Below are 27,432 nucleotides of genomic sequence, written 5' to 3'. Positions count from 1 at the left end.
CATCAGACTTAATCGCTAAAAAGTCATTGCGAGGTTCACTTTTGAAATCTGGGATAAACAGACAAATACAGCCAGGGATGAGCTGGGGTTTGAGGAAAGGAGGCGGCACGCATTCCTCTCATCGCTAACCTACAAAAATCAACCCTCTCTCCCCAAATGCTCACTCACACGTGCACACCATGCAGCCGTCATCCATGGACAGGCCCCTCGACATGGTCCTGGCATGTTCAAACCACGCTTCGTGAAACTGTGGCCTTCTTTGCCTTTGGTCTGCCATCTGCTTCCAATAAACTAAGCCAGCCTGATCCCTCTGATGTCCCCCACCAACAACAACTCTGAAAAAGCAGAGAGAAGGAAACAGTAAGACCGCCAAAGTGAGTGATGAGTGAGACGAAAATCGCGAGTGTGGCAGAGAGAACAAGAAGCAGAAATGAGAGGAATGAGAGCACATCTCCAACATGTTATTATCTCTTTTGTACCTCAAAAAAGGGCCACGCCATGAGTGTGCTTCCAGTGCAGTGGTGCTGGGGGAGTTAATCAAAACTGGGTCCACTTTGTGACCACCTGGCCTTTTCTGCTCTGATGGAAAAGGGACAGTTACTTCCACCTGGTTCACCCCTATTGACACTATGGCACATTGGTCCTTACCAAGCTTGTACAAACAAATTGGGTTGGTCAACTGGCGACTGCTCCCTGATGATCAGTTATTTCAAGTGTATTTTCCTTAAAATAATGAGCATGATCAAAGTCTGAGTGAATATTTCGGAAATATAGTGTGTAAAGGTACATATAGTTGGAACTATTTGAAACATGAGCGAACAATCTGGTTGAAACTACATAAGCATTAAAAAAAAGATACAAATGTGGTGTATACCAGAAAGGAGGTTCAACAAACTCCTTCTAAACCTGAACTCTGAGTTAACTTCCTCTGTGATAGGAAACTCTGTGTATCGTTTCCAGAACATCTTATCAGAATTAATTCAATCGATTCGTAGTATGTTCACCTTGAGTTAAGCGAGTGCATGACCACAGCAAAAAGACCTCATCAAACGGAGCCCTGATATAATTCACTACGGCAACAGGGAAAAAAATGTTTCCCCCCTTTGAATTGAAGGTGCTAATGCAGGTATATAGTGATAACTTTATATTCCCAAATAAACAAACAAACAAAAAACGACACCACTGAGGACAGAGAAGCAGCATTGGGTGTACAAATTGCTGCACGAGTGAATGTGGAAGTGTGAATACACTGCTATTTTATGCACTGACTTAACATTTAACTGCACTTTAACTTGGAGCATATAGGTGAAAAGGGGATCTGATTAGATTGATAGAAATGTACTTGGAAGCAGTTAAAATTGTAATATCAAAATATTCTTCAAACTCAGGTAAGGTGTATTTTCTCATAATTAGACCTCACTTTGATCTTTGGTCTTCCTTAACCAAATAACTGAGTTTCCCCACATCTCAGGGTTAAACTACTTAGTTTTCAAATAACCTGGAATACGCCCTGATATGATGAGATTAGATTAAGATGTAAACAAAGTTTACATGGTATTGTAAATGTCAAATGTGTATTGCTGCTCAGTGCACCATTTGGATAAGATGTGGATCAAAATCTGTTGACATTACAGCTTCTGTTTACAAAGTTTCACACATTACAAACAATAAAGTTTGTTAGATTTTTTTGTGTGCAATTTCACTAAAATTAAAACGTAATATCCTTGGAAAAATACTAATCCATTATTTTTTTAAATAAACTTTAACGCACACAAAGAAACCAACAAACTCATAAAGATCAAAATAAAATGACAGAGTTCATATTTAATGCATCTCTAAAGGCGTTCCAAAAGGTCATTTGAAATTTTATGAAAGTGTAACTTTTAAACATGCCATTGAAAAATAGCTCATACCAGAGTGAGCCCTTGTGGTGCCACAAGACACACATTCTGTCACCATGGCAGGTGTGCATCACTCACATAGCTTTATGTCTTAAAAGAGTATGAGACTATTCACCATTCCGACTATTTACCTCATGCTCACTAAAAGCTTTCTTTATCTGTTACAATTGCATGGCAATCATGGTAATCCATACAAAGAAGTGTCATTTATTGTATTCCAACCAATATGGAAAAGAACTGCTTGGGGAAAACCCTCCCTAATACTTTTACAGACAAAGCCTCTTCTAAAGTCCATACAGTGTTGGCAAAGACCAAAAATGAATAGAAACAAGCTGTTTTTGTGAGGGCTTGCTGCACCAATGCTGATGGCTTGAAGACATTGAGATACATTGACTAGCCTGTCTGTCGCCAATAGCCATAAACACAATATTGAATGTGTCGTACCCTTCAGCCACTGCCAAGACGTCGGTCAGCAATAAAGAGCTTTCCAAACATAACCCAACAGTTAACACACACGTCTGTCAAAAATAAAGATGGACCCATCAAGCCAACAATGTTTTGACTCTGCTTATGTCGAGATGTGGTGGGTGTCCAGAAAATGAGGGGGACGGAGAGGGAGACAGACTGAGAAGCAGACTGGGACAGAGAGACGGATCAGAGGGCTGGAGAGGGTGCGAAGGATGGCAGAATGCCGAACAGAAGGATCCTGCTATGGTGGGCATCAGCTGTCCCTTTCAGACCCCCTGGGGGCCGATCAGAATTCACACCCAAATACCCTGCAAGGGTCCAAGGAGTTATTACTCACACCCCGGACTGTGCAAAGGAACTGTTACAATTTAAAACACATTTATTTGACAGATGCTATGCAAAGAACTTTAGAAACAAAAGACAGCTGAATATTCCAAGTTAGGACAGGCTTAAGAGCTCTGTCTATTGAGTAGAACTGATTGTTACCAAGTGCATTTTGAGGCAACCAAGGCAAAACTGGGTGCACAACTTGGCTGACAGAGGCACTGTTCAATCAGTCTCAACTAGTTTGCTTTCTGAAGAACAACTTCATGATGTCAGCAAGGAGCTCTACCTCCGCTATGGCAGCTCCTCCAGGCAGCATTATTCTGCTCAATACAACACTGGCAGTGAAAGTTGTTCCCCATAGTTAATCAAAGCAATTAAATCGATTCCTCATCCCTGATGACATTATGACAATGAAAATGCTCTATATGGTTTAGGGTTTGATGATGTGCATAAGGAAAAAAAACACTCAACCTGACTACATTAGACTGCCGTTGAACTGACTGCTAAAGTCTGATGCTGCCGTGTAGGCCGTCCTAGCTCTGGGTGAAGAGCTGAAGGGTACTGATGAGACCGGTGTCTAAGTATGTAGGCCACCGTGTCTATGCCGTCCCTGCTTGGCAGAGGCCCTGTGACAAGTCGAGTCATGAGGGAGCATCATGAAGAAGGAGTTTAATTAGGAGCAAGCCTCCAAAGGGGCCACAGAAAGACATAAGAGCCAAGCAAGCAAAAACAGCTTTTTTCTTCCTCTCCCAGGAAGTACAGTATACTGTAGTTCTTCTCCTCCTTTTTCCCATTCACTCACTCTCTAGCCACATGCACTATGTATAAATATATACAATGACGTTATTGTGTGAAGTGTGAACACAGCTGGGCCTTCTATGGTGATGTGAGCAGTCCGACAGACGGGATTGGTCGTTGGGTAGTGTGTCAGCCTTTGGCAACAGGTGTGATGTCCGCAGACAGGTGGCCATAACTGGAATGAGTGGCATAGCGCCCTCGTAGCACTCCCTCAAAGTGCTGAGCCTCGCTGGAAAGCTAAGCCCGGGGGGAGGGCCACATGCTTCCGAGTCATACAACACTCTGTGACCTATCGACACCCAGCACAAGCAGTGCCCCGACCCGCTGGCATGACCACCCGCTCTTTAAGCCCTTTTGGGTGCCTCATTTTTCCTGCGAGCTCTGCTTCTGCTATCATTTATGTTTTTCCTAAAATGGACATGTACTGAATATCTGATCAAGGGATGACTAGAATGTTCTGAACTACTGTTGTTGCTACAGACAGTTGTTACCATAAGGGAGGTTGTCCTGGATGTAGCTTAACGTTCTTTGTGATTCTCGTTGAGTCAGAATTGAGAGCTCTTATGCTGGTTGCACCCAAATGGTGTCCTCCATTTTGCCTCAATGGCTTCAAGTCACATTTAATCAGAAATTAATTCCACACATCCATCCAGCCATCCATTTTCTGTACCGCTTATCCTCACGTGGGTCGTCGGTATGCTGGAGCCTATCCCAGCTATCTTCGGGCAAGAGGCGGGGTACACCCTGAACTGGTCGCCAGCCAATCACAGGGCACATAGAAACAAACAACCATTCGCACTCACTTTCACACCTACGGGCAATTTAGGGTCCTCAATCAACCTACCACGCATGTCTTTGGGATGTGGGAGGAAACCGGAGTACCTGGAGAAAACCCACGCAGGAAAGGGGAGAACATGCAAACTCCACACAGGCGGGGCTGGGATTAGAACCCCGGTCCTCTGAACTGTGAGGCTGATGTGCTAACCAGTCGTCCACCGTGTTGCCTCAATTCCACACAATGGAGGTAATTCCTATCAATCAACAATCAGACAATTTAAAAATAAAACATTATTATGGCCATCCCTACTGCTATCTGTCCTGGATTGGAGGAAAGATTTGGAAGTTTGAAAGTAAAGTTTTGGTTTGTCATGTGAACAGAACAAGGCTAGAAGTTCAAGTCTTGTCAGCTCAATACGATGCATCGCCAGGACCACAATGCAACTGCACCAAAGACAGAAAAAAAACTTGAAATTTCACATCTCACGTGTTTGCCAAAAAAGACAGCGTGATGAACCTCTGCAACCCCTTTGTTCTCCTGACTCACACACCTCACATGAAGCGAGAGCGCCTTTTTCCCGGCTGCGCTGTTAGAAGTCAGATCTCCTTGCGTTTGTTTGGTGTGATTTCCTGAAGACTGTCAGAGATGTAAGAGATGCTTTCAAATTCCGAATTCCAGATTTCCACTCTGGGGGGGCAGCGGGCAAGTGAGAATTTGGAAAAACAGAAAGAGGAGAGCCGGCAAATGTTGACATGCTTATACAGTAGCTGCTTCGCCACAAGACGCCTCAGGAATCAAACAGCGATCACGCACACAAAAGGAGCCCTCTAAGTTCACTAAAACCACACTCCAAATAGGCCTTTGTTGTGCTGACATGTGAGATGAGTGGATCGTTATTTGTTTTCTAAGCAGGCAGATTGTTCCCTGTCACCGCCTGCTGCCGCTCATGATGGAGCAGCGAGCATCACTCGTATCTCCTCCGTGAGCGAGCGCCAACACAGACAACAAATGAGAGTAAGAAGTTCACTGAGATTAACTTATCTCAGCATCTACCTTCTCCTTTATACACCCACACACAATCCTTCCCTTCACACATACACACACACACACTTCATCAGCATCAAATACAGGGTGTACTAAAGTAAATTTAATTACGTCTGTCTGATATGGAGCCTCAGATGAAAGTAGGGAAGCGCAGTATGAAGCAAAGACTACACAGACAGAAGCAGGCCCGTGATATTCCTCCACTAGACTAATCTCCCTTTATTAAAGCCAGGGGGAGAAAAGACGGGAGGGGGGGCCGGCTGGTGGTGGGTGGTGGTCGTTAGGAGTGGAGTGAGGATGGAAGGGGGGAGGGTCTGCCTTTGATGAGATCACTAACTGTCAGCTACTGTACTTTTCTTCACTCACAGTTTTGTCTTTGTCTCACTTTTACAAATGAACACGTGTCTCAGCGGTAGCCTACTTGCTCGAGCAGACACACTCTCGTGCTAACACACACACACACACACAACAGTATGTCTTAAATCATCGTTGGTTGTCATGGTCATTGACAATATCCTCACCCAAAAAAAAGACTTTCTCATGCAGGGTCTCTTTGAGTGGTAGATCTGAGCTCTTTGGGATCTCATGGGGACAGGTGGCCATCAGGTGGCCAAAATGGAAACTGCTGCTTTCAATAGTGCCCCCTTCAGTGACCCAAACATACACATTTATCCTTTATTTACATCCATTTCACTATCTTTGGTTATTGGTTTTTAATTTTATTTACTTGTTAATTTTTGGTTTCTGTTCTCGGGGTTCTGCACGGTGCGTGAAACTGTTGAAAATATTTTCATTCTAATATTGAAAAGTGTATCACCAAATTTGTAAAAACAGCCAAAAAAAATGTATCCAAAAGTCAGTTTTGTTGTTTTTCTGACCCCAAAAAATCTCTCTCTCTCTCTCTCTCTCTCTCTCTCTCTCTCTCTCTCTGTTTCTCTCTCTCTCGCTCTCTCTCTCTCGCTCTCTCTCGCTCTATATATATATATATATATATTACCGCGACCCTTGTGAGGATTAGTGGCCCGGATAATGGATGGATATATATATATGTGAACATTCTGCTTCCAAAAATTATTCATACACTTACAATGCATGTTATAATTTATTAGAATGCCCTTTTTGCAGGATTGTTCAGAATTATAAATAATTGTAGGTTTAGGGTTGCGGTTCATCAGTTAGGGTTAAGTTTTATTTTATGTAAAATAAAAGAAGAAAAAAAACAGGGTTTGAATGTTTTTATCAACAGTACACTGAAAAAAAGAGTCCTTTGAATTCACGTAATTTGAACATCGGTTGCACATGATTAAAATGTGTTAAAATGACATAATTTACCCCCCTTCTCCAAAAAAAAAAAAATAATTCATTTTAACACATTTTAATCATGTGCAACCGATGTACATGTTCAAATTAAGTAAATTCAAAGGACTCTTCTTTCAGTGTACGTTGTCTAACACATGTATAAGGTGCTGGAAAGGCATCCAAACGATGAGCTTTAATTTGATATCGAGCATATTATTTCCTTGATATTCAAGGTCCAATTTTTGTCCTTTTCTCATGACTTTCAGTATTTGTCATATGATTTGTTACTTGTGTCCTCACATCCTAGTTGAGCCTAGACTGTAGTGACGCTGATGAGCAAATCTGTAAATGAAAAGACTTCATCTTCATGTCTCCCCCTGCCCTTCCAAAGTGTTCACCTGGGTTTCCTGAACCCTGCAGCCCCTCATCTGTGCTATGCCACTGCTTTGTTTTCAGACGTTGCGAAAGAAGGGCCTAAATGGCTGTGACAGCCCCGACCCCGACGCAGACGACTCGGTCGGCCACAGCCCCGAGTCTGAGGACAAATACAGGAAAATAAACGAGGACATAGATCTGATGATCAGCAGACAGAGACTGTGTGTAAGTACCTCTTATTGAACCCCGAGTCTTCCTCACCTCTTTCTTTCCTCTCTCCCCTGCCCCCACTGTACTGTGTGTTACTTGGTCCTCGTCTCCACGTTTCCGTCATGTCTCCCCGCCATCCGTCCCTCTGTCCCCCTCCTGTGTTACTTGTGGGATCCGGCAGGCTTTGAGCAAGAAGGAGAACAAAGGTGGCGAGAGCCCGGAGCTTGAATCCACTCTCATCCTCACCCCGCGAACTGAGGAGAAATACAAACAGATTAATGAGGAGTTTGATCACATGATTAAAAGTCATAAAATTCCTGTAAGTACGGGCTTTTGACGTCATGCGGCGTCTTCGGCGAGCTAACAAAATGCTGACTGGCCAGTTGGTGTTGTGCTAACCCAGCTAACCGCCATTGTTTGCCACCAGACTAAACACACAAAGTGAGAGTGCGAGTACGACCACAGATTACAATGTGTACATGCAGTGGAAAAGATTACAGCTCTTAGATTTTGCTTATTGAGGAGAGGTCCTCTAATTTGACATAACTGCAACCACAACCAGCAGCCATTTTTGCTTCATAATTGCAGACTTTCTCTCATTTAAACGCACTGGCTTCCCCACCGTGAACCTGTTCCCCACGATGCCTTGCTTTTCAAGGGGGAGCTGCAATCCAACTGCTGGATTGTAGTTTCCATTTTACAGAAGAGTCAGAAACCACATAATAAAAGTGGCTTTGTGTAAGCGGACCCTTCCCTCCATTCACAAAGCATCATATTGGAATGGTTACACGGGAATATACAGTAATTCTATGGTAGATAATTTAGAGGAGAACAGTAGTGTCTGACAAAACATTGCATAGAAGAAGTGGAGATGTGGTTTGCTTGCTGGGGGCGGCGCGGCGCGGCTTTCTGGGTGAGATGCGTTTAGGATCGGCGCTGCTGGGGTAGGGATTGGAGTGCACACAACAAGTGGCTGTTCAGTGTGTGGTCAGGGTGGATGCCTGGGCCTCTCTAGATTGCAGGGGGCCGTTTAGGGATTGGTTTGGGGGAGCAGAAAGGAGGAAGATGAGTGAAAACAGGAAGGATGGCACCCGTTGAATGACTGTTTAGCCAGTTTAAGAAATGTTTAAAAACAGGGTGTCCGCATTCCTTAAAAGTATTTCACTTTTTAAAATGAAGGCCTTAATTATCCTTGAAAAAAAATACACCTTATTCTTGATTGAGAGTCTGGCGAGTGTATATACTCGGAAACTGTACATACATTTATCCACATGTTAAAACGTACTGATATGAACAATAGCTCCTTGAGAGATCCAGAAACAACAGCAGAAACAAACATAATAATAACATACGTATTTCTCTTCCGTTAATCAGTGAAATGAAAGTGAAACAGTAATTAAAGTGAGAAAAACAGTAGACGTTAGAAAAGGCAGCTGAGTATACAATATATTCCATACAAACTCAGCTGATTCTCCTTATATTGGTCTCAGACACATGGCAGTAATTTAGGGACCTATTTTCTACTTCCTAAAGCTAACATTCAGAATCCAACCACTTCCAGGGCACTCCCAAGGTTAAGCCCTTGTGCCAAGTGACACACAAAATGTCACCCCCAAAAAATTGGTGCTTGGGGCTTCTTATGTTACTGATGAGGCCGCACAGTGATCTGAGTAAATACCACTAACACTTTACATCAACGCCATGAGATGGAAAAATAAATCATTTCATATTAAACTCAAGTCGTGCCACCTCAAAAGTAATTTTCCAAAAATCAATGCAGATTTGCACAAAGATGAAGAGAGAGGAGATGATCGTTTGGCCTTTCAGACGTGTGCGATTTCACATAAATGAATCATGTATACATTTTTATTAAGTGTCATAAACATGGACATAACTCCTGGCATAGAAATGCAGCGACCAAATCCAAAATATTTTGAGTGGAAATCGTCTCTCTCTCTCCCAATGAAGAAAGTGACCAGTTAGAGTTTTAAAGTAACTGTGCTGATTCCAATCCATCAATTTCATTAAGAGCATGTTGGGTTATTGTGGCAGTTGTTTTCTCGACAGTACTTCCTGAAAGCACCTCTCTCCTGGTTTGTGGTCTCGTCTTCTGTTTCATTCAATTGTACATGGATGTCTGATGTTAGTTTTTCCGTTTAAGCTTTTGGCCTTTCTCTGCGTTTTTTTTTTTCTTTTTCTTTTTTTTCCTCTCCCTTCTCTCCCTAATTTCCCTTGACTGTGTCCTCTCTTTGTTTCTTTTTTTTTTTAACTATGTGGTCTTGTTGTATTTGTTTTTTGTTCTGAGTAACTCACAAATCTAATCAAACTGGCTGCTCTTGTCTCTCCCTGCCTCTTTCTCTCAGCAGGCCATGCCGCCGTCCAACTACGACATGCCCGTGTCCATTCCCGTCAGCAACCAGAACAATCTCATCTACAGCCATCCCGGTGGCTCCCTTGGAAACCATAACCTGTTACCGCTGACACACCATGGACTACAGAGAAACAGCATGTCACCTGGAGTTACTCACAGACCCCCCAGTGCAGGTAACACAGGTAGGGGGCTACATGCATCCAAGTGAACAATGTTCTCCCATCCCATTTTTTTGGTACACCTAACACAACCAAAACCCTGTTACGTTAGAGCAGTTCCAAAGTACGTCAGAAATTAACAGCAATTCATTGATTCAGCAGAGACACTAGTAGTGGTTCACGTAACTGGCTTTGCATTGGTGTGGGCTCAATTCCACTCAATACTCAACTCGACTGTTTATAGAGCAATTTAAAAAAGAACTGCAGCTGTAGCCTTTAACAAGGTACTGTTTATAATTAAGGTCAAACATAAAACACAACCACAACAACAATAATAATAATAACAATAATCATAATCATAATAACTAAATTAATGAATAAAACAATTCCCATTAAATTTTACTTCTTTAAGAACCAACACCTGCAGCACCTCCTCTGTGTCTTAGACCAAACTGTCACAGTACTTATGCTGGTCGCCTTTTGTTCCGCCGGCGGCCTGCTGGGGGTCTCAAGTTGTTCGCAGCCGTGGTCATATTCTACAGAGGAGGGAACGAAGAAGAGCTCCCTGCTGATTTGCCTTTGTCATGCAGGATGTCCAGAGTTTCATTCCCTCCCGTTTCGTATTCTAACTCATGTTGTGTGATGTTGTTAGTAGATGAGATAGATGAACATGATTGAAGTCTCCACTGACAAGAATAAGGGTGTTGCGATACTGAAATTGTAATTTCAAGATCACAGCGTGCATGCAATCACTCGCGTTGGCTGCAGGGCCAGCAACTGGAGCTTGAATGTAAACAACTAACTGCAGTTTTCTAACAGTTGTGAGTTTGTCCATTGGTGAGTGACTTTACATTCCCCATAATGATCAATGAAAGGAACACTTCAAATCTCCTGTCCCATTTAGTCCTACCTCACACGTCCCTTTACTTCACTTTAACGCCAGCTCACGTCCCTCCCCATATCTCCTCCGGGATGCATTCCTCGCCCAGGGGATACCAGTCGGCACCATGGTAGGGGCGAAGCTCCTTGCGGTTGTCGGTGAAGCATCACAAATAAGAGGGGGTTTCAAATAGCATCAACGCTCATCCTTAGTTAAACATATGAATACAATAGTATGCACTATGTACTAATAATACTTTTCCATATGAGATACCAGCATCCGTATCGGCAATATTCTCTGCTAAAAACCAGTGGCGACCGACCAGTCCAGGATGTACGTAATCTGTCTTTTGCACTACGCCAGCTGGGATATGCTCCAGCCCTGCCATGGTCCTTAACAGAATAAGCGGTATTGAAAATGGAAGGAAATTGATCTGATCATCTCCGCCATGGATGAGTCATTGTCATAGTCAGTCTGATTGCATTCTGTGGTTGATTTGAATTGAGCAGAATAGTTGTCTGACCCCATGTACAGTTTTGTCTTTCAATGTGTTTGTGACATAAGGAAATCAAGCCTGTTGGTTTGTTATTGTTGTCCAGAGTCCTTTTTCTGTCCCACTGGTCTGAAGCCTTCAGCCCACACCCTCACCCTGTCATTACAACTGGATGCAAGAAACGCCAGCACAAAACTAAATATGAGCTTTGGAGCTTGCAGCATCCACACCAAACCGCACAAGTTCTGAACCCTCCCACCCTTCCACCTCACATGGCTTAAAAATAATAATGTGTCATTTTTCTTGGACGACAGCGTCCAGTTCCTTGGTCTTTTTGAGAGAGCGAGAGAGACTTCATTTTTCTCTGGTAGCAATACACACTTTGATCCACCAAAATGCGCTCCAACGTTAATGTGCCGGGGAATGGCATGCAGAGTAAGCGGAGTAAATGCAACATGTACCGAACCGCCTTCATTCATTCACCCAATCATTTCTTTACATTTTAGGTGGCCTCATGAGTGCTGACCTTGCCACTGGCGCAGGCACCAGTGCTGGTAAGAACATCTTCGCACTCTCACACCATTGTCTAGTAACTCATACAAGGTATCCACTCACCCACTCAGGGCTATAAACTGCATGACTAATATTAACCCAAACCCAAGTGGAGATTTTGTCCATGATGTGTTGATGTTAGTGGTGGTGGAGTTCATCTGGGAATGTTTACCGTGTGTGACACATCCTGCCCCTGTTGAGTTGAGCAAGAAAATCATACAAGACAGGGAGGGGCGAGAAATGAAAGGTACTTTCTGATGAGGTGAAGACCGAAGCAATACCAGACTTTTGATACATACATTTGTTGTATCCTACCATCTACGGCTGAGATTTATTTGGATGAAGTTCAAATTGTGAATTTGTGTAACATTACTGTAGCTGTCAACTTGTTAATATTTTTCAATTTTGATGAATGTTTTTTCTTCTTGAGTCAATGTAATCCAAAAAGCAATTAACTGTTTAATTTGATCTAACTTATTATTGTTTTGTTGAACTACCTTTCTGGTTTTTAAAGTTATTCATGGCCTGGCCAAATTTTAAGATAAAGTAACCTGTATTTGTTGAATAGGTCTGGCCCATCTAGCACAAACTCATACATTTTAATCAACTATAAATTTAGAACGGTGGTTTTCAAACATTTTACACCAAATACCACCTAAAAAACACTTTTCTCTCCAAGTATCACCATCATGACTAACTTTAAAAATACAGTAGCTTCATAGGCCAAATTATTCATCAAAAAGATACAGGTTTTATTCATAAAAATTATGTTTAATATTATTGTAAACCATTGTAACATTATGCACAGCCTAAGCATTATCACTGCTCTTAAATATCCGAGGTGAAAAAAAAAAAATTCTCATTCAATTAAAATGTGTTTCACATTAAAGTTAAATAAAATGTTATTCCAATAAACATTTAAAAACAAACAGTTCTTAAAGATTAAATGCAAATGTATTGAACTTTAAAGTTAAATACAAATAAACTGTACTCAGGCAGTGATTCTTTCATGTACCACTAGAGGGAGCCCGCTATGCCTGTACTCAGAAATATATACACAAATATATAAAACTTTGTATAAAAAAAGTCTCTTGGGGAAAAAAAAAAAAAAGAAAACATTTGGGGCTTAACTGTACATAAAGAAACTGGAGGATGCTCCAGGGGAACATTGTGGTCGTCGATACATTTGTAATTCTTTGTGTCCCCTTATAACCAGCTTCTTTACTTCCTCTCCACACATTAATAGCTACCATATGTCTTGTAACCAAATTGATGCAGTGTTTTAGTGTCTAACCATACCCCAAAAACATCTATAGAGCCTCCAGAGATTTGAGTGAACCAAGAAACCTATGTAAGCAAATGTAATGTTTTAGCTTCTTTGTGCCACTAGGTTCGTCCCTAAGGGCATGTCAGGCCAAAGTTTATGGCAAAGAGACCCACATTTAAAGGGTGAAATTTTACAGCCTCAACATATTTTACAGTGTAAAAATGCAGAGGAGGGGTGGAGGGTTCAGGGTGGTGCCTCAGTGGGACACAGCTGGGCAGCCCTGTCTGGCCCCTGGGGCTCTGTCATCGGGGTCACTGCTTGGTTTCTCTGTCTGGTCACTCGTTGTGCGCGCGCGCACACACGCAGACACACACACACAACAGGGCCGTTTGTTGTGGCGTGTGTTCGTTCGACAGCATGTTGCAGAGCAATGCTTCCAATGTACTCTTTGTGTCACCGGGGCCAAGGAACAGAGGCGCTCTGTGAGGAGTGTGGCGCGTCGCTCAGCAGCAGCAGCAAAAAACACGCCGCGTAGAGAGAGACTTGTGCAAAACTAAAAGATTCCATTCAAAGGGCCCTTAAATCATATCTAGAGGCAGAGTGGAGGCGCGGGGGTGTGGGGGAGATGGTGGTGGTGTGCGGTGATGAATACCCACTGGTGCTTTGAGGCATGTGTGCAAAGGAGAAACAGCAGGGTAACACAGATGGAAGTGTTATGTGAACTTGGACGGTCATTATAATGATGAGTGAGTCAATGTGAGGTGGCTCAACAGCAATCATGTTATTATTAATATATATATTTTAACATTCCTCTTCTGCGTACAAGTTTGGATCAAAATCGTACAAATAGCTGTCAGGTGTTTCTTCAGTGTAACAGTTTCAAGAAAGAAGAGGTGTGTGTTTGTCTACGTGTGTTTCCACAGATGTCATGGTTCCACTGTCTATAAAGAGACAAAATGACAGCAAGCTCCCACATGGGACTTCTATTACCTGGGGTCCCCCTGTAGTGTGGCAGCATTGTAAAAAAAAAAAAAATAATAAAGTTGTTTTGTGCCTAGTCCCACACAGGTATCAGCCTGTTTGTTAATTCCATTGTTCTAATTGTCTCATGGTCTATCTACTATAAAACACCTTCAGGTCCTTTGTTAACAAAAACTCATCTTTAATTGTTGTCTTAGTAAAGTGGATTTCCCCAAAGATTGTATTTTTATTTTTGTACTGCTTTTGTTTTTTAGACTTTTGCTAAATTAAAGGAATTAACTAAATGTTAAACAACAAAAATTTACTTTCATTTCAACCTCAGTAATAAAGCACATTCAAAAACGAAAAGAGAAAAGAATACAAGCTCTCCATTTGAATTCTGTCACTATAAAGAGAATGTTTCTCAGTGTTGAAGAGATATATGTTAATTATTGTGGTTGTAGATTCCAGTGGGGTAGAATTGCACTCAATTATACTGAGAGATGTTCCTAAAGGTTTGTCCTTTTCCCAAAGCTATATAAGTTAGCATTCTTTGTTTGGGTGTGCCTCTAACTTATAGAATAAATACTTGGGTTTCCACAGCAACACTCAGGATAGAGCTGTCCTATCTAGCCAATGTACATGAACTGATGAAGCCTGCTCGGATAAGAGGTGAAATGTCTTTTAAGACAACCGGAATGGTCCACCTATGATCGATTCAATGCCCTGAGAATTAAATGACCTGGATGAATGAGAATATTCACAGGAATTAAGTTACTAAAATCTCAGCCGCATCTCGAGATAATAATTGAGAGTGAACTGCTATGTACAGGTAGTAAGAAAGCAAATATGCTGCATTAATACGCACGCATGTGGGTGAAGTCCGAATCGCACATTGTGCTACTTTCAGTCCAGTGCAATGAGGACAGGTTACTGAAAGGCTGAGTCATCATGTCTCCACCTCTGAAATGTTGTGGGAGAAGTGTGAACATGTGTGTTTATCTACAGCACATGTTCAAGCTTTCAAATCCTGCACTAACTGGAAGCCAAGGCAAGGAACCGGACCGAGGTCTCCATTTGAGCTCATTGTGAAGCCATAATCTCTGCCAGTTTTGAGGACAACAACTACACCGTGAAAGTTGGGTGACTGGAAAAAAAAATATAAAAAGACAAGTTTGGAAAATGAGGCTTCGAAATCAGGAAAAATCAAGATGTTCTCGCCTATTTCGAAAACACTGTGGGTGTGTCTGCTACATACCACTATATCACACATTCATTACCACTTCTATGACCTGGAAAAATGGATGCCACTCCATCTAGTGTCTTTTTTTTTTTTATTCCTACACAGCTACATGTTTGAGCCGGAAAAATATATCCACTTAAAGCCTAAGGTGGCTAGAATATAACCCACTGGGTCGTCGCTTGTCTTTTCCTGGCCGCACAACTGAGGCGCTCTAAAGCGGCCACACCACCGTGAGGCCCCTGTCCACATGGCTGTGAAGTCCGACCTCCATCCATATTCTACCGCTTATCCGAGGTCGGGTCGCGGGGGCAGTAGCTTTAGCAGGGACGCCCAGACTTCCCTCTCCCCAGCCACTTCATCCAGCTCTTCCGCGGGGATCCCGAGGCGTTCCCAGGCCAGCCGAAAGACGTCGTCCCCGGGCTCTCCTCCCATTGGGACGTGCCCGGAACACCTCACCAGGGAGGCGTCCGGGCTGTGGGTCGTGACCGAAAGAACAGCATCCCGGATACAACCGGCCGAAATGAGTTTCCTCCGCAGGGACCTACAAGAAAAATAAATGACCTCACTTTTCCACCTTCTCTCTGTGGTATACACACACTTACTGCCGACAACGAGGTGCTCTAAAGCAGCCACGCCAGCTTTTTCATTCATTTGCATAGGTAGCTAGCTAACTGCACATCGCAATTGCGCCGGATAGCCACTGATGTGAACAAAGATGCTCAAGTTCTTACATAGTGGGGCAGGAGCAACTCATGCCTGACATGCAACGTGCGTCACATGCCGCTGTTTTATCTATGCCCAAAAGTCTAAGAAAATGGAAATAGTGAAAACAGTTTAACGATATAGCTCCACAATTGAGTACTACATAGTTCTCAGTCTTTGCAGGTTTTCAGCAATTATCTTAAGACATTTATGATGTACATATTTCGAAATAAATCTCTGAATTCACTTAATGGGGTCCTTAAGACATTACAGTTTATACATGAGCTCAACCCTGCCACCTAACTGACTCTAGGCTTGGCTGTGATATCGCTTCCTCTCCAAGTGGTTGGTTGCAGCCTGTGCCATGCAAAGTAGCGTATAGTGTGTTCGTCGTGGCTGTCACGTCTCTGTGAGTTGAGTCAGAGCATCTGTCCCAAAATCAGAGGGGATCAAACAGCGAAATGAAAAGACTTGACTCACAGTTCTCATTTCATTTGCTTAATGACTTCATGATTTTACTTGTAAAGTGCTTTAAGGAGTGGCCTGTGCCACTGGTGATCATTGAGCAGTAATAATCGACTGGACCGCAGCCATCTCCACACGGTGGCAACGCACAGATGTCTGATTGAAGCCTTACCAACATGAAGTCCGTGTGTCGTTCTGACTAACGGTGTATTAATGTCGCTCCCCGAGCACGTTTTTATCCCTGCAGAAACACTAAGGCATGGGTTATTTGCTAAAGTGTGTGTATGCGTGGTGTCAATGTGTGTTTTAGGAGTGAGTGAGGTCTCATTCATCTATCTCCACATGCACCCACTCCAGCTCACAAAGGGCCAGCCATGAGAATGACAGAGCAGGAAAGCTGAAGAGGCAGCTGCCACTTTGCTAATGTGAGGATTGAGATAGAACTAAGAGGCTCCCATAGAAAACACACACGTGCATCCATATGCATAGCTCGCTTTTTACTTTCAAACATACAAAGATGCTGCTCTCGCACATTTAGGCCCATCTGCATGAAAACATGTGTACAGCTAAATATGCATGACACTGTATATTAACAGAGTCACATCACACATGAAGCACCCACACATGAGCTGAGCGTGCGCACACACACGGACACACACACACGTTCTCTGTCACCGCTTGCGGTCGTTTACTCTTCAAATTGTTCAAATTGTGCTTTTTGAGACTTTTCATTTCCAAACAACAAAAACCTCGCTCTCAAATTAAACAAAGATCAGCAAGTGAAATTGCCCAGGAAGACATCTGCGACTCATTTTCCCCCCGGAGTATATGATTAGGAAATTCATTTATGTCTAACGTATAATTCCTGCCTGTCTTTCAAGTGGGAAAAGTCCACACTGCGGCCTGTGTTCTAACCCTTGGAAGAAGGAAGGAGAAGGAAGGGGGGACCAGCTTGTGGGATTGGGTTAGAAACAAAGACTAAGTTGCTTGCAGGAATGTTTTCCTCCTATTTGTTTTGTCTTCATAATATTGCGAGGTTTTCACCACATCGTTTTTCAAGAGAGAAAACCGTGTGCTGCACTTGTGTGCTCTTTGCAGAGTTGGTGGCAGCCCCAAGGGAGGGTCTTTGTGTGGAGCAACCACACGTGTTTAGCTCTGATGGCCAAATGATGGGCCCCATCCCTCTGTGGTCTTGCTACCCGTAATTTGATGTTTTTACATGATTCACAGGCTGTTGCTGGGCACATGTCGCCTTAACTGACTGTGACAGAGTTGGAGGGGGAGGTCCACTTTTTGTATCGCCGCCAAGTAAATGATACGACCACTCGAGGGTCCTCTGTCAGAAAGCAACGTTTCTATGGCTCATTTAGCCAAATGACAGAAAAGAATGGGAGACTTGAAAGGACTGCAAGGTGAAAATGGAATATTGTGGATACTAACTAACTTACACCACATGATTTTCAAGAGTTATTCAACTCTGGAATCTTATTTTACAAGAATAGTACCTCTTAGAGCACAGAAGCACCTTCACTTCAACACGTTCTGTCGGCCTATCTGCCTAAATGTGATCACAAAGATTCACAGAATATTACATCCACCAAGAATGTTGGGTGGTTTTCATCACAAGATTAGCCAACCAAAAATTTAATGGCTCAACAAAGAACCCATTAAAGTTGGAGCGAATCCATTTTTTTTCACCACTTTATCGATCCAATCTTTTTTGGATTGTTCATTCACTCTTGGTGCAAGTTGACCCTCTGAGTGCTATTGTCACTTACACATCACATGGTACGTTGTATAATTATCGTAATTGTTGAAAAAAATTCCTATTCCTATAATTCATTCATCTTCCGTACCGCTTATCCACACTGGGGTCGCGGGCGTGCTGGAGCCCATCCCAGCTGACTCTGGGCGGGAGGCGGCGTACACCCTGAACTGGTCGCCAGCCAATCGCAGGGCACATTGAAACAAACAACCATTCACACTCACATTCACACCTACGAGCAATTTAGAGTCTTCAATCAACCTACCACGCATGTTTTTGGGATGTGGGAGGAAACCCGAGTACCCGGAGAAAAGTCACACAGGCATAGTGAGAACATTCAAACTCCACACAGGCGAGGCAGGATTTGAACCCAGGTCCTCAGAACTGTGAGGCAGATGTGCTAACCAGTCGAACACCGTTCGACCTATTCCTATAATGACATGCAAAAAAAAAAAAAAGGGGGGGGGGGGGGGTGTAATCCTGGATCAGTCCAAAATGTTATGGGTTCTTCTTTGTGGTGTCTTGTGTGTGTGTGCAGATTGACGTTTTCCATAACTGCTAACTGACAAAATAAGAGTGAAAATGAAAACATAACATCTTGGGCAGAAGTAATGAGAAGACTTATTTTTAGCAAAGACTTGTTGTTAAATGGAAATGTTGTGGATTAATCCTCACACCAAAAAAAAAAAACGCTCCACTAATTTTGGTTGAGTTTATTTTGCCTGAGGATTTTTGTGTAATCCTGCTGACATCAAGCAGATTTAACAGATAGTGATGTCTTTGTTAACAATGGTATAGAAGCTATAGTATTGTTTGCTTTAAGTGTAACTTTTAAAGTAAAAATGTATTTTGGGCCATTGTGTGAACTGAATCAAAACTATTTTCATGATACCTTCTATATACATTACTGTGTGTATATATATATAGCTGTACTTCTTGAATGTTTCGGACTCTACCCTCTTTCTTTTACTTTCCCAGGAAATGGATATGGCAATCACCGCAACTCCCCCGGTCTGCTGGTCTCTCAGGCCGGCATGAACAAGAACATGCAGGCAAAGTCACCCCCGCCCATGAATTTAGGCATGAACAACCGCAAACCCGACCTCCGTGTGCTCATCCCGCATGGCGCCAAGAACAACATGCCCTCGATTGTGAGTAAACCCTACGATTGCCATTGTCCTACTTGTTTGTTTTGTGTTGTTTTCCTCCATTCTTGCCCTTTTTTTTTCTTCTTTTTAAAAAGCTTTTAAATTGGACTTGCATTTGATCAGGCCATTTGTTTCTGGCCCAAATCCGATATATCAGTGGTTCTCAAACTTTTTACGTCAAGTACCACTTCAAACGTTACATAGCTCTCCAAATAACATCTTAATGCTCAACATTAAATACAGTAATGTAGTAGGTCTAAGTGTTCATCAAAAACCGGGCCATTGTTTTATTTTTTAAAATATTATCTTTTATATGTAATTTATTATTGTAAGCCACTGTAATATTACTGTATGCAGAGTGTGAATATTAGTGCCATGCTTAAATATTCGAAAACAATAAACTGTACTTAAGATATTGATTCACGTGAAATGTATTGCACTTAAAAGTTGAAGTGAAAATATACTTAAATGTTTTAAAACAAATGGTTCTTAAAGAATAAATGCAAATGTATTGTACTGTGCTTAAAAGTTAAATACAACTGAATAATACTTATAGAAAAATTTGTGTACTTAGAGTAAGAAATGTTCTGTACATAAAAAGTAAAAAAATAACTGTACTGGACAAAAAAGTTTACACAGGATCTATTCATACTGGAGCTACAAGCTTCAGTCTAATGTTTGATTGTAATGGATGTTTTAAAATTGTTAATGTATTTTTAATTCAGTGATTCTTTGGCGGACCACTAGAAAGAATCTGTGTAGCACACTTTGACAATCACTGTGATATATTATACACTGTTTCCCATAAAGTGGGAATCTTTGTTTTCTGAAACAATCCTCCATTGATTCCTATTGAAATGCATCCATAATCACTTTTGACCAGATGCAATGACGACATTATGTTGACCAAATTACCCAGGTGAAATCAATTGAAGCATAATATTTGTTTGCATTTCATGAAAGATGTTTTTTTTTTTTTTTTTTTTTAAAGTACATCCCAACTTTATGAGCAAGTGTATTTGCGCAGCTTTAACCTTTTTTTCTTTTGTCAGTATCCAAGGTTTATTTAAGTATTGTAGTAGTATTCTTAGTAGCCGGTTCTTCTCTTGACCCGCACCTAGTCGCCACTCTATTCTCACTCACATTCTCTAATTCAAATTTCACCCTCTCCTTTAATGCCCTCAGTCTGAGGATGTCGATCTGCTATTGGTAAGTCGGACAGCCTAATGCGTAAAATCCCCACATCCACCCTCAAAACTAGACTCTAATAAACAACATTGTCTAACTCCCTATGATGTCAAAAAACAATTATTGCAGAACAGATACGTCTTCATACTCTATCTAATTTGCACTCATCTTTTTGCTCGCACCCAGACACTCACATATACAGGCAAAAATGCACTATTTCTAAATACTACAATCTTTTTGTAGCTGACAGTGGTCCACACTCTACCCCATCACACACTCCCACCACACTGTACCACACGACTCACATCTTTACTCATCAAACACCAGCCATCACAACCATTAGTTCTGCCTTCCACTCTCCCTGCCAACGGGCCACGCAGCAACACACCTACACTCAATTTCACAGAGTCATACACGCACAGTCGCATAATGCATTCCACCATTTTCGCATCAAATCCCATCTTGCCACCTTCTGCCAAAACAACAAAGCGCATCCACTCCTCTAAAATGGCCTCGCACCACACCACGCTCAGCCTTGGCGACACATGGAGTTACTACAGCGACACTGCGCACTCACTAAGCTGAATGACAGGGTTGCCTGGTTCAGCAGACGCGTCAGGCTCACAGCGCTCCATCACAGACTACGCAGTGACATACAGTGAATGACAAGACGACCTTCTTGGCTTTGATGCGCTTTCGCTATCATACATGCTCTCACTAGCCCTCTACTCTTCTCCCACTCCCTGCACTTTCGTTTCCATCGTCTCTCCTGTCACAGAACCACACTAACCTCCCAGTCATGCCCAGTCACTTGCAGAAGCATACTCACCACACTCTCCAGGACAAGCATCGTCCTACCCATCGGCCCTCTCCACTTCAACCATATCGCACTCACAGCTCACTACTCCCAATACATACCTCAATTCATATTTTCAAACTTTGTCGTGGACTTACACACTCACACACACATACCACATACTCAGCATGCACTATACACAGCGCACACGCACTCTGAGTATACTCTGATATTGTGACCATTTTTCATTTAAATGTGTTAAATTAATTTTGTAGTTGGGAGGTTTTTATAGAGTTCTGTAAAAAAAATAAGAGACCATTGCAAAATTATAAGTGTCTCAGATTTATTATTTATATATTTGCATAAAATAAACATTTGTGTTTTATTCTATAAACTCCTGACAACATAACTCCCAGATTCCGAATGCAAATATTGCCATTTACTGTGGTTCCCAAATTTTTAACACCAAGTGCCACCTAAAAAAGTACTTAGTTCTCTAAGTGCCACCATAATGACCAACATTAAAATATAGTAGTGTAGTAGGCCTATGTGTTCATCAAAAAATTGTGACATAGGTTTTATTCCTCAAAAGTATCATTAGTATTATTGTAGGCACAGTTTCAACATTAACACTGCGCTTAAATATAGGAAAATGGAAAAATTTTACTTAAATGAGTCAATTAATACAAAAAAATTTAACAAAATGAATATTTAAAAACAAACAGTTCTTAATGAGTAATTGCAAATGTTTAACTTTATTACAACTACTACTAGTAGTGGTATGTACACTGAGAATCACTGATTTAGGGTTCTTTTTTTTGGGGGGGGGGGGGGTTGTTGATGTTGTTTTTGGGTGAGGGTGTTATTTTTTCCATAGCTGTATCTGTTTTTTGGTAGCTTGGATAGAACAATGCTAAGGCTTAAAGCCTTAGGCCCCATGTCCACTGCAGGGCTCCCAAATGGTGATTGGGAAAAACTAAACTATCATTTTATTTACCAGCACATTGGATGTATCATTCACAGTGCTCTCTATAAATATGAACGGTATAGATGCAGAAAAGGCCCACTTGACCATCTTAAGCCAGTCTGGCCTTTAATTATCCCTCACATTTGAACAGAAGAGGGTGCTGTTGTTACACAAATTAGTAGGGTGTTTTGGAGCAGTGCCGCGTCATTCAGTAGAGCAGCATGCTTTGACAACTTGACACATACTGTAAATCAATAATCATTTCCTACCTCCACAGAGTATTCCCTGAACAGTGCAGACTTGTCCTCACTGTCTGGCTTCAACAGCGGCAGCTCACTGCACCTGGGCTCAATGAGCGGCTGGCAGCAGCAACACCTTCAGAACATGCAGCATTCAGCCCTCGGACAGCTCGGGTGAGTGGGTGCGACTCCAGCCCTTTTGAAATGCATGGTTCATCACATAAGGATGATGTCACACCCGATAGCCCGAACAGTGTACAGTGGTACCTCGACTTGCGAGTGACAAGACTTACGATTTTTTCAAGATAAGAGCCGTTGCTCAGCTGATTTCATGCTTTGACTTGCGAACAAAAATTTGAGCTACAGGCATTAGATGGTGGCAGCGAACTCAACTCATCTCACTTCCTGACAAGCAGCAGTTTGGCAGAAGTGAACAATTTCTGTCAAAGTAAACATACGAAAAGACAATTACATGTTCCGTATGGGCGGCACGGTGGCCGACTGGTTAGAGCGTCAGCCTCACAGTTCTGAGGACCCGGGTTCAATCCCCGGCCCCGCCTGTGTGGAGTTTGCATGTTCTCCCCGTGCCTGCGTGGGTTTTCTCCGGGCACTCCGGTTTCCTCCCACATCCCAAAAACATGCATTAATTGGAGACTCTAAATTGCCCGTAGGCATGACTGTGAGTGCGAATGGTTGTTTATTTCTATGTGCCCTGCGATTGGCTGGCAACCAGTTCAGGGTGTACCCCGCCTCCTGCCCGATGACAGCTGGGATAGGCTCCAGCACGCCCGCGACCCTAGTGAGGAGAAGCGGCTCAGAAAATGGATGGATGGATGTTCCGTATGTAAAACAACCACATAACTTGGCCTTACTCAGAAGTCCACTAGCTTAATGCTAAAACATAATGCAAATCACCATAGATGGCTTAACATAAATAGCATCAATGTTGCAACCCATTAAACAATGGATATTTGAATATAAACAGTGCAGCAACACATGTAAACAGACTATAAACAACAACCAGACTGTGACAGTACTCACAGGCATCTATTCTTTATCCTCCGCAAAAAATAACAAATATTACTGCAGCTTACTGAGCAGTTGTGACTCTCTTTTTCATGTACAGTATATCAGTATGTCTGTATCAACTGCTCCCTGGTGGCCAAGGCACACACAACAGAAGGAACCACACAATGATTTAATCGTGATTTTTATTTGTAAAATACGATACTGTAGAGAGTTATTTTTCTTATTAAAAATCAAAAACCTTTGTGTTATTTTTGGGGGGGGCTGGAAGGCAATAGTGGCATTTCCGTTCATTTCAATGGGGAAGGATGATTTGAGACACAAATGTTTTGAGTTATGAGCATGGTCACAGAACAAATTGAACTGGTAGGTCAAGGCACCACTATACTCGACTGTACTGTAAATCACCCATTTTTCCAACCTTCAGCACAAATTTGACACCTCTTGGAAATAGATAAATGCTCTGACGCATGTTTGTGTGCTCTGTCTTGTAACACCTTTCCTTTCCTCTTCCTTCCTACAGAAATTGCTCTAGCTCTCACTTATGTCAGGGTTCAAATCTCTCCCTGCCCTCTGCTCAAAGCCTGCACATCAAGTCCGAACCTGTTTCTCCTCCTAGAGATCGCTCCAGCAGCACACCGGGGGGTTACGGTGGTGGTGGTGTAGTACCTCCCCAGAACCCCTCATCCCGGCAGGACTCGGGACGCTCCCCGGTCGATAGCCTGAGCAGTTGTAGCAGCTCCCACGAAGGCAGCGACCGCGACGAGCACAGGAACGAGTTCCACTCTCCTCTGGGACTGGCCCGGCCTGCCCTGGACGAGCGCGAGAGCCCCTCCATCAAGCGGGTGCGCCTGTCCGAGGGCTGGGCCACATGATAGCGCGGCCCTCTCCCCAACATAACGAACCCCCCCTCCCCCCTTAACATCATCAACAACAGTCCTCTGTCAGTACCACAATCATCTGACAACCCCTCTCAAAAGTCTACAACCAGTTGTTGTTTTTTTTTTTTTTTTTGCTGAGTGCGTGCTTGTGCTATACATATGACATCACATAAAGCGGTGGGCTCTTGTTGATGTCAATCATGGGGTGGGGGGGTCTTTTTATTCTGTTTTCAGTTGGGGAACAATGCATAAATTGCAATAGCAAATGCATATATCTTTACACAGGTGTACATATATGCATATCGCCAATAACAATAGTCAGGTACTCTGTTTCATACAAATTACAATTCACCACAGAGAATCATCAGTGACTAGAAAAGAAAAAAAAAAGAGGAGCATCAACATGAGATTGAGTGTGTGAGGATAACACGCGTGTGTACAGTGTCAGTTTCATCGCTATGTTCCGTCTCCCTTGCAAAAACAAGTGTGTGTTAACATTAGATGATGTCATGTTGCAGGTTCAACGTATTTATGTAAATAGAGGTCGAAAGTGGGGTAAAGAAGTTGCCGGACATTTCAAGATTTATTTACTCGCTAAAGGAAAAGCTAATATGCAACATTTGAAGGACTGTACAGGTAATCGGACCCCCAACATGTTTGGAACTTTTGGTGTATAAAAAGTGGGGTGAGGGAGGTGTGGAGTGAGGACCACCCTCTGATTCAAGAGTCAGTGTAATCAAGAAGCCTCTGGATCTAGTATTAACTATCAGTATTATTAAAGGAGAAAAAAAACAAAAAAAACAAAGAAAAAACAATTGTACGATACACTTGCTTATATTTTCATATGAAAGGAATACAATGCAAAGCATTTTTGTGGCTTTTTGTAGTTTCTATAAGCCAGAATGTGTTTTTGATAGCTTTGCTAATAAGAGAAGGATAGTGCACCCCACCTTGTTTGGGGGATGAACGGGCTTTGGAGCCCTAAGCCATGAAACAGACTGAGATCCAATGCTTTGCTGAACTGTTCTATCTTTGTAGAAGTTTGTTATTAAACGTGTATTTCTAATTATATATAATAATGGTAATATTAAGAATCTTTAAAAAAAAAAAAAATCTGTGAAATTAACATGCTTGTGTATAGCTTTCTAATATATAAATATATATAATAATAATTTTTTTGTTGTTGGTTTCTTAGTGGAGTTTTTTTTATGTGCGGTTGCACATGTTGTTTGGTTTGTTTTCTTTGAGCCCTGAGCAGAGCTGGTGTATTTCGTCCAACTTTTTGGGCTCCGACACAAGCAGTCAGTGCGGAAGCGAGGACTGGCGCCCAATTACGTCTGACCCGAACATGCATTTGATGTCTCACATGTTTCATTCTTAAGCTTAATTAACTTATTGAACATGACCTTGGTTTCCCTTATTCAGCTCTGCACCTCATCTTGTCATGTCCAGACTTGAGCTGTACAATTTCCCCCATGAGCTATTTAAGTAATGAAATTTTGCAAATGGATGTTGGGGAATAACCCCATATCATCTGCAGACCTAATTTGATTCTGTATCTCCTCACGTTAAATTGTTTTCAAATAAAAGATAACTCACTACAGTTTTGACAGCTACATAAGGAAAATTTGATCGTCAATCGCTATTTTCTGCTCGATAGCTGTTTTGATTACCCAAACTAGCCACTTATCGCTGCCTCTGAGACCTGAATCTGCTGTCATTTAAGTGTTATGATATTTCAATGTGCATATTTCATGCAGGTTCACTATGTTGTTACTGTATAGTCTGTGCATTCAAACAGAGGCAGAGCCTCTATAGCAGTGTTCTTCTCACTCTCCTTTTTTTAAATTCAATACAAAAAGGTTGAGAGGGGAAAATAAAAGATGTTTGAGGCGTGTGAGTGGAAAAACCAAAGCCAGTGGCATTTTTGTGTTATAAAGTTATTATTTTCACATTCATTCATGTTTTTATTTTGCAATCATTGAAACGACAATAAAAAAAAGTTCAAATGTACAATTTCTTTCACACTTCAATTCCACTCAAGTCCAGTTTGACTGTGCGTCAATGCCAAGAGCATTTACCACTCTTATTCATTGGTTTTTGTGTGTTCTGCGAAGTGCATGCATAAAGAAGTCACATGACAGTTATTAGCATCTATTTATATTCACTCCCATCTTGAGCTTTTGCCAGCATGTCCCGGTGATTAATTAGTTGAAAATTACCCAAAGACATGAAGCATATTATTATTATCTTTTTTTTTTTTTTTTTTTTTTTTTTTTTTTAATGGTTGCATTTAATTTTATTCATCATCTGTTGATCAGTTGCTGTGTTGTCGTTGAGATAAGAGATTAAAAGTAAATGCTGGTACCTCCAAATGACCCGAGCAGTACTTCCGCTGATGTATTGTCAAGTCAGTTTGCAGTGCAAAAGGGAGAGCATCTACCTGTACAGCCATGTGTAATAGCATATCATCCCTCTGTTACGCCACACTTTGTGGTTTATTTAAATCTTGAAGAAGAAAAAAAAAGGGATTTTGTTTCTGTTCAATGCTTAAATCGTCAGTCTGTAGTGTGAAATGTAGCTTGTGTCCTCCCAGAGACTGGGGCAGCTTTGGAGATGTTTTGTGCAGAATATGAGCGGCTTTCAGCGGCATAAGCTGGCCTTTGTCGCCACTTGAGACTCCTGGTGATGGTGTTCAATGAAAGTCCACGTGTGTGGAACTCAAGGGACTGGACTGAGCTGTGTGCGGTGGGATCGCCGAGGGGCTGAAACATACAAGTCTCCTCTGTTGAGAGGCAGTTGAATTGTTTGTACTTTGCAGAGATTTCAGTAAACTTACTGGCTTTCTTAGTTATCCTCATTGTGACTTGGTGTGACTTCATTGTGTTGGACTTGTTTCTGCATGCGTCGCCATAACAATGACTCTCGTTTCAATGCAGACTCGAAGAGCCCATCCACGTGAAGGTGCCAGGTGCAAACAAACATTTGCACAACACTCAAATGGTGACAAAAAGAATCATTAAGGACCACTAGTCAGCATTTCTCTTGTAATCTTACAGGGGAAGCATTACTACAAGTCCCACATTAAAATAAATGATTTCAATTGACTTTGAAAAGCAAACAAAGCAGTT

The 27,432-nt window shown here is 42.1% G+C and overlaps 1 protein-coding gene across 1 annotated transcript in view; it reads left to right on the top strand.

Moving 5' to 3' along the window:
* mef2cb (myocyte enhancer factor 2cb) overlaps positions 1–27,161 on the top strand; it is a 72,884-nt gene extending 45,723 nt beyond the window's left edge. Inside the window, exons 4-12 of the mRNA XM_061766881.1 lie at positions 7,072–7,131; positions 7,382–7,519; positions 9,567–9,753; positions 11,609–11,656; positions 19,035–19,207; positions 20,390–20,413; positions 21,171–21,243; positions 22,433–22,568; positions 23,944–27,161. Coding sequence (XP_061622865.1) covers positions 7,072–7,131; positions 7,382–7,519; positions 9,567–9,753; positions 11,609–11,656; positions 19,035–19,207; positions 20,390–20,413; positions 21,171–21,243; positions 22,433–22,568; positions 23,944–24,295 — 1,191 coding nt within the window. The 3' untranslated portion in view covers positions 24,296–27,161. The remainder of the gene's footprint in view (positions 1–7,071; positions 7,132–7,381; positions 7,520–9,566; positions 9,754–11,608; positions 11,657–19,034; positions 19,208–20,389; positions 20,414–21,170; positions 21,244–22,432; positions 22,569–23,943) is intronic.
* The last annotated feature ends 271 nt before the right edge of the window (positions 27,162–27,432 follow it).

The sequence above is a fragment of the Phyllopteryx taeniolatus genome, chromosome 3 (genome assembly GCF_024500385.1).
Source record: "Phyllopteryx taeniolatus isolate TA_2022b chromosome 3, UOR_Ptae_1.2, whole genome shotgun sequence".
Classification (NCBI taxonomy): Eukaryota; Metazoa; Chordata; class Actinopteri; order Syngnathiformes; family Syngnathidae; genus Phyllopteryx; species Phyllopteryx taeniolatus.
This window is presented reverse-complemented; position numbering and strand designations above follow the sequence as displayed.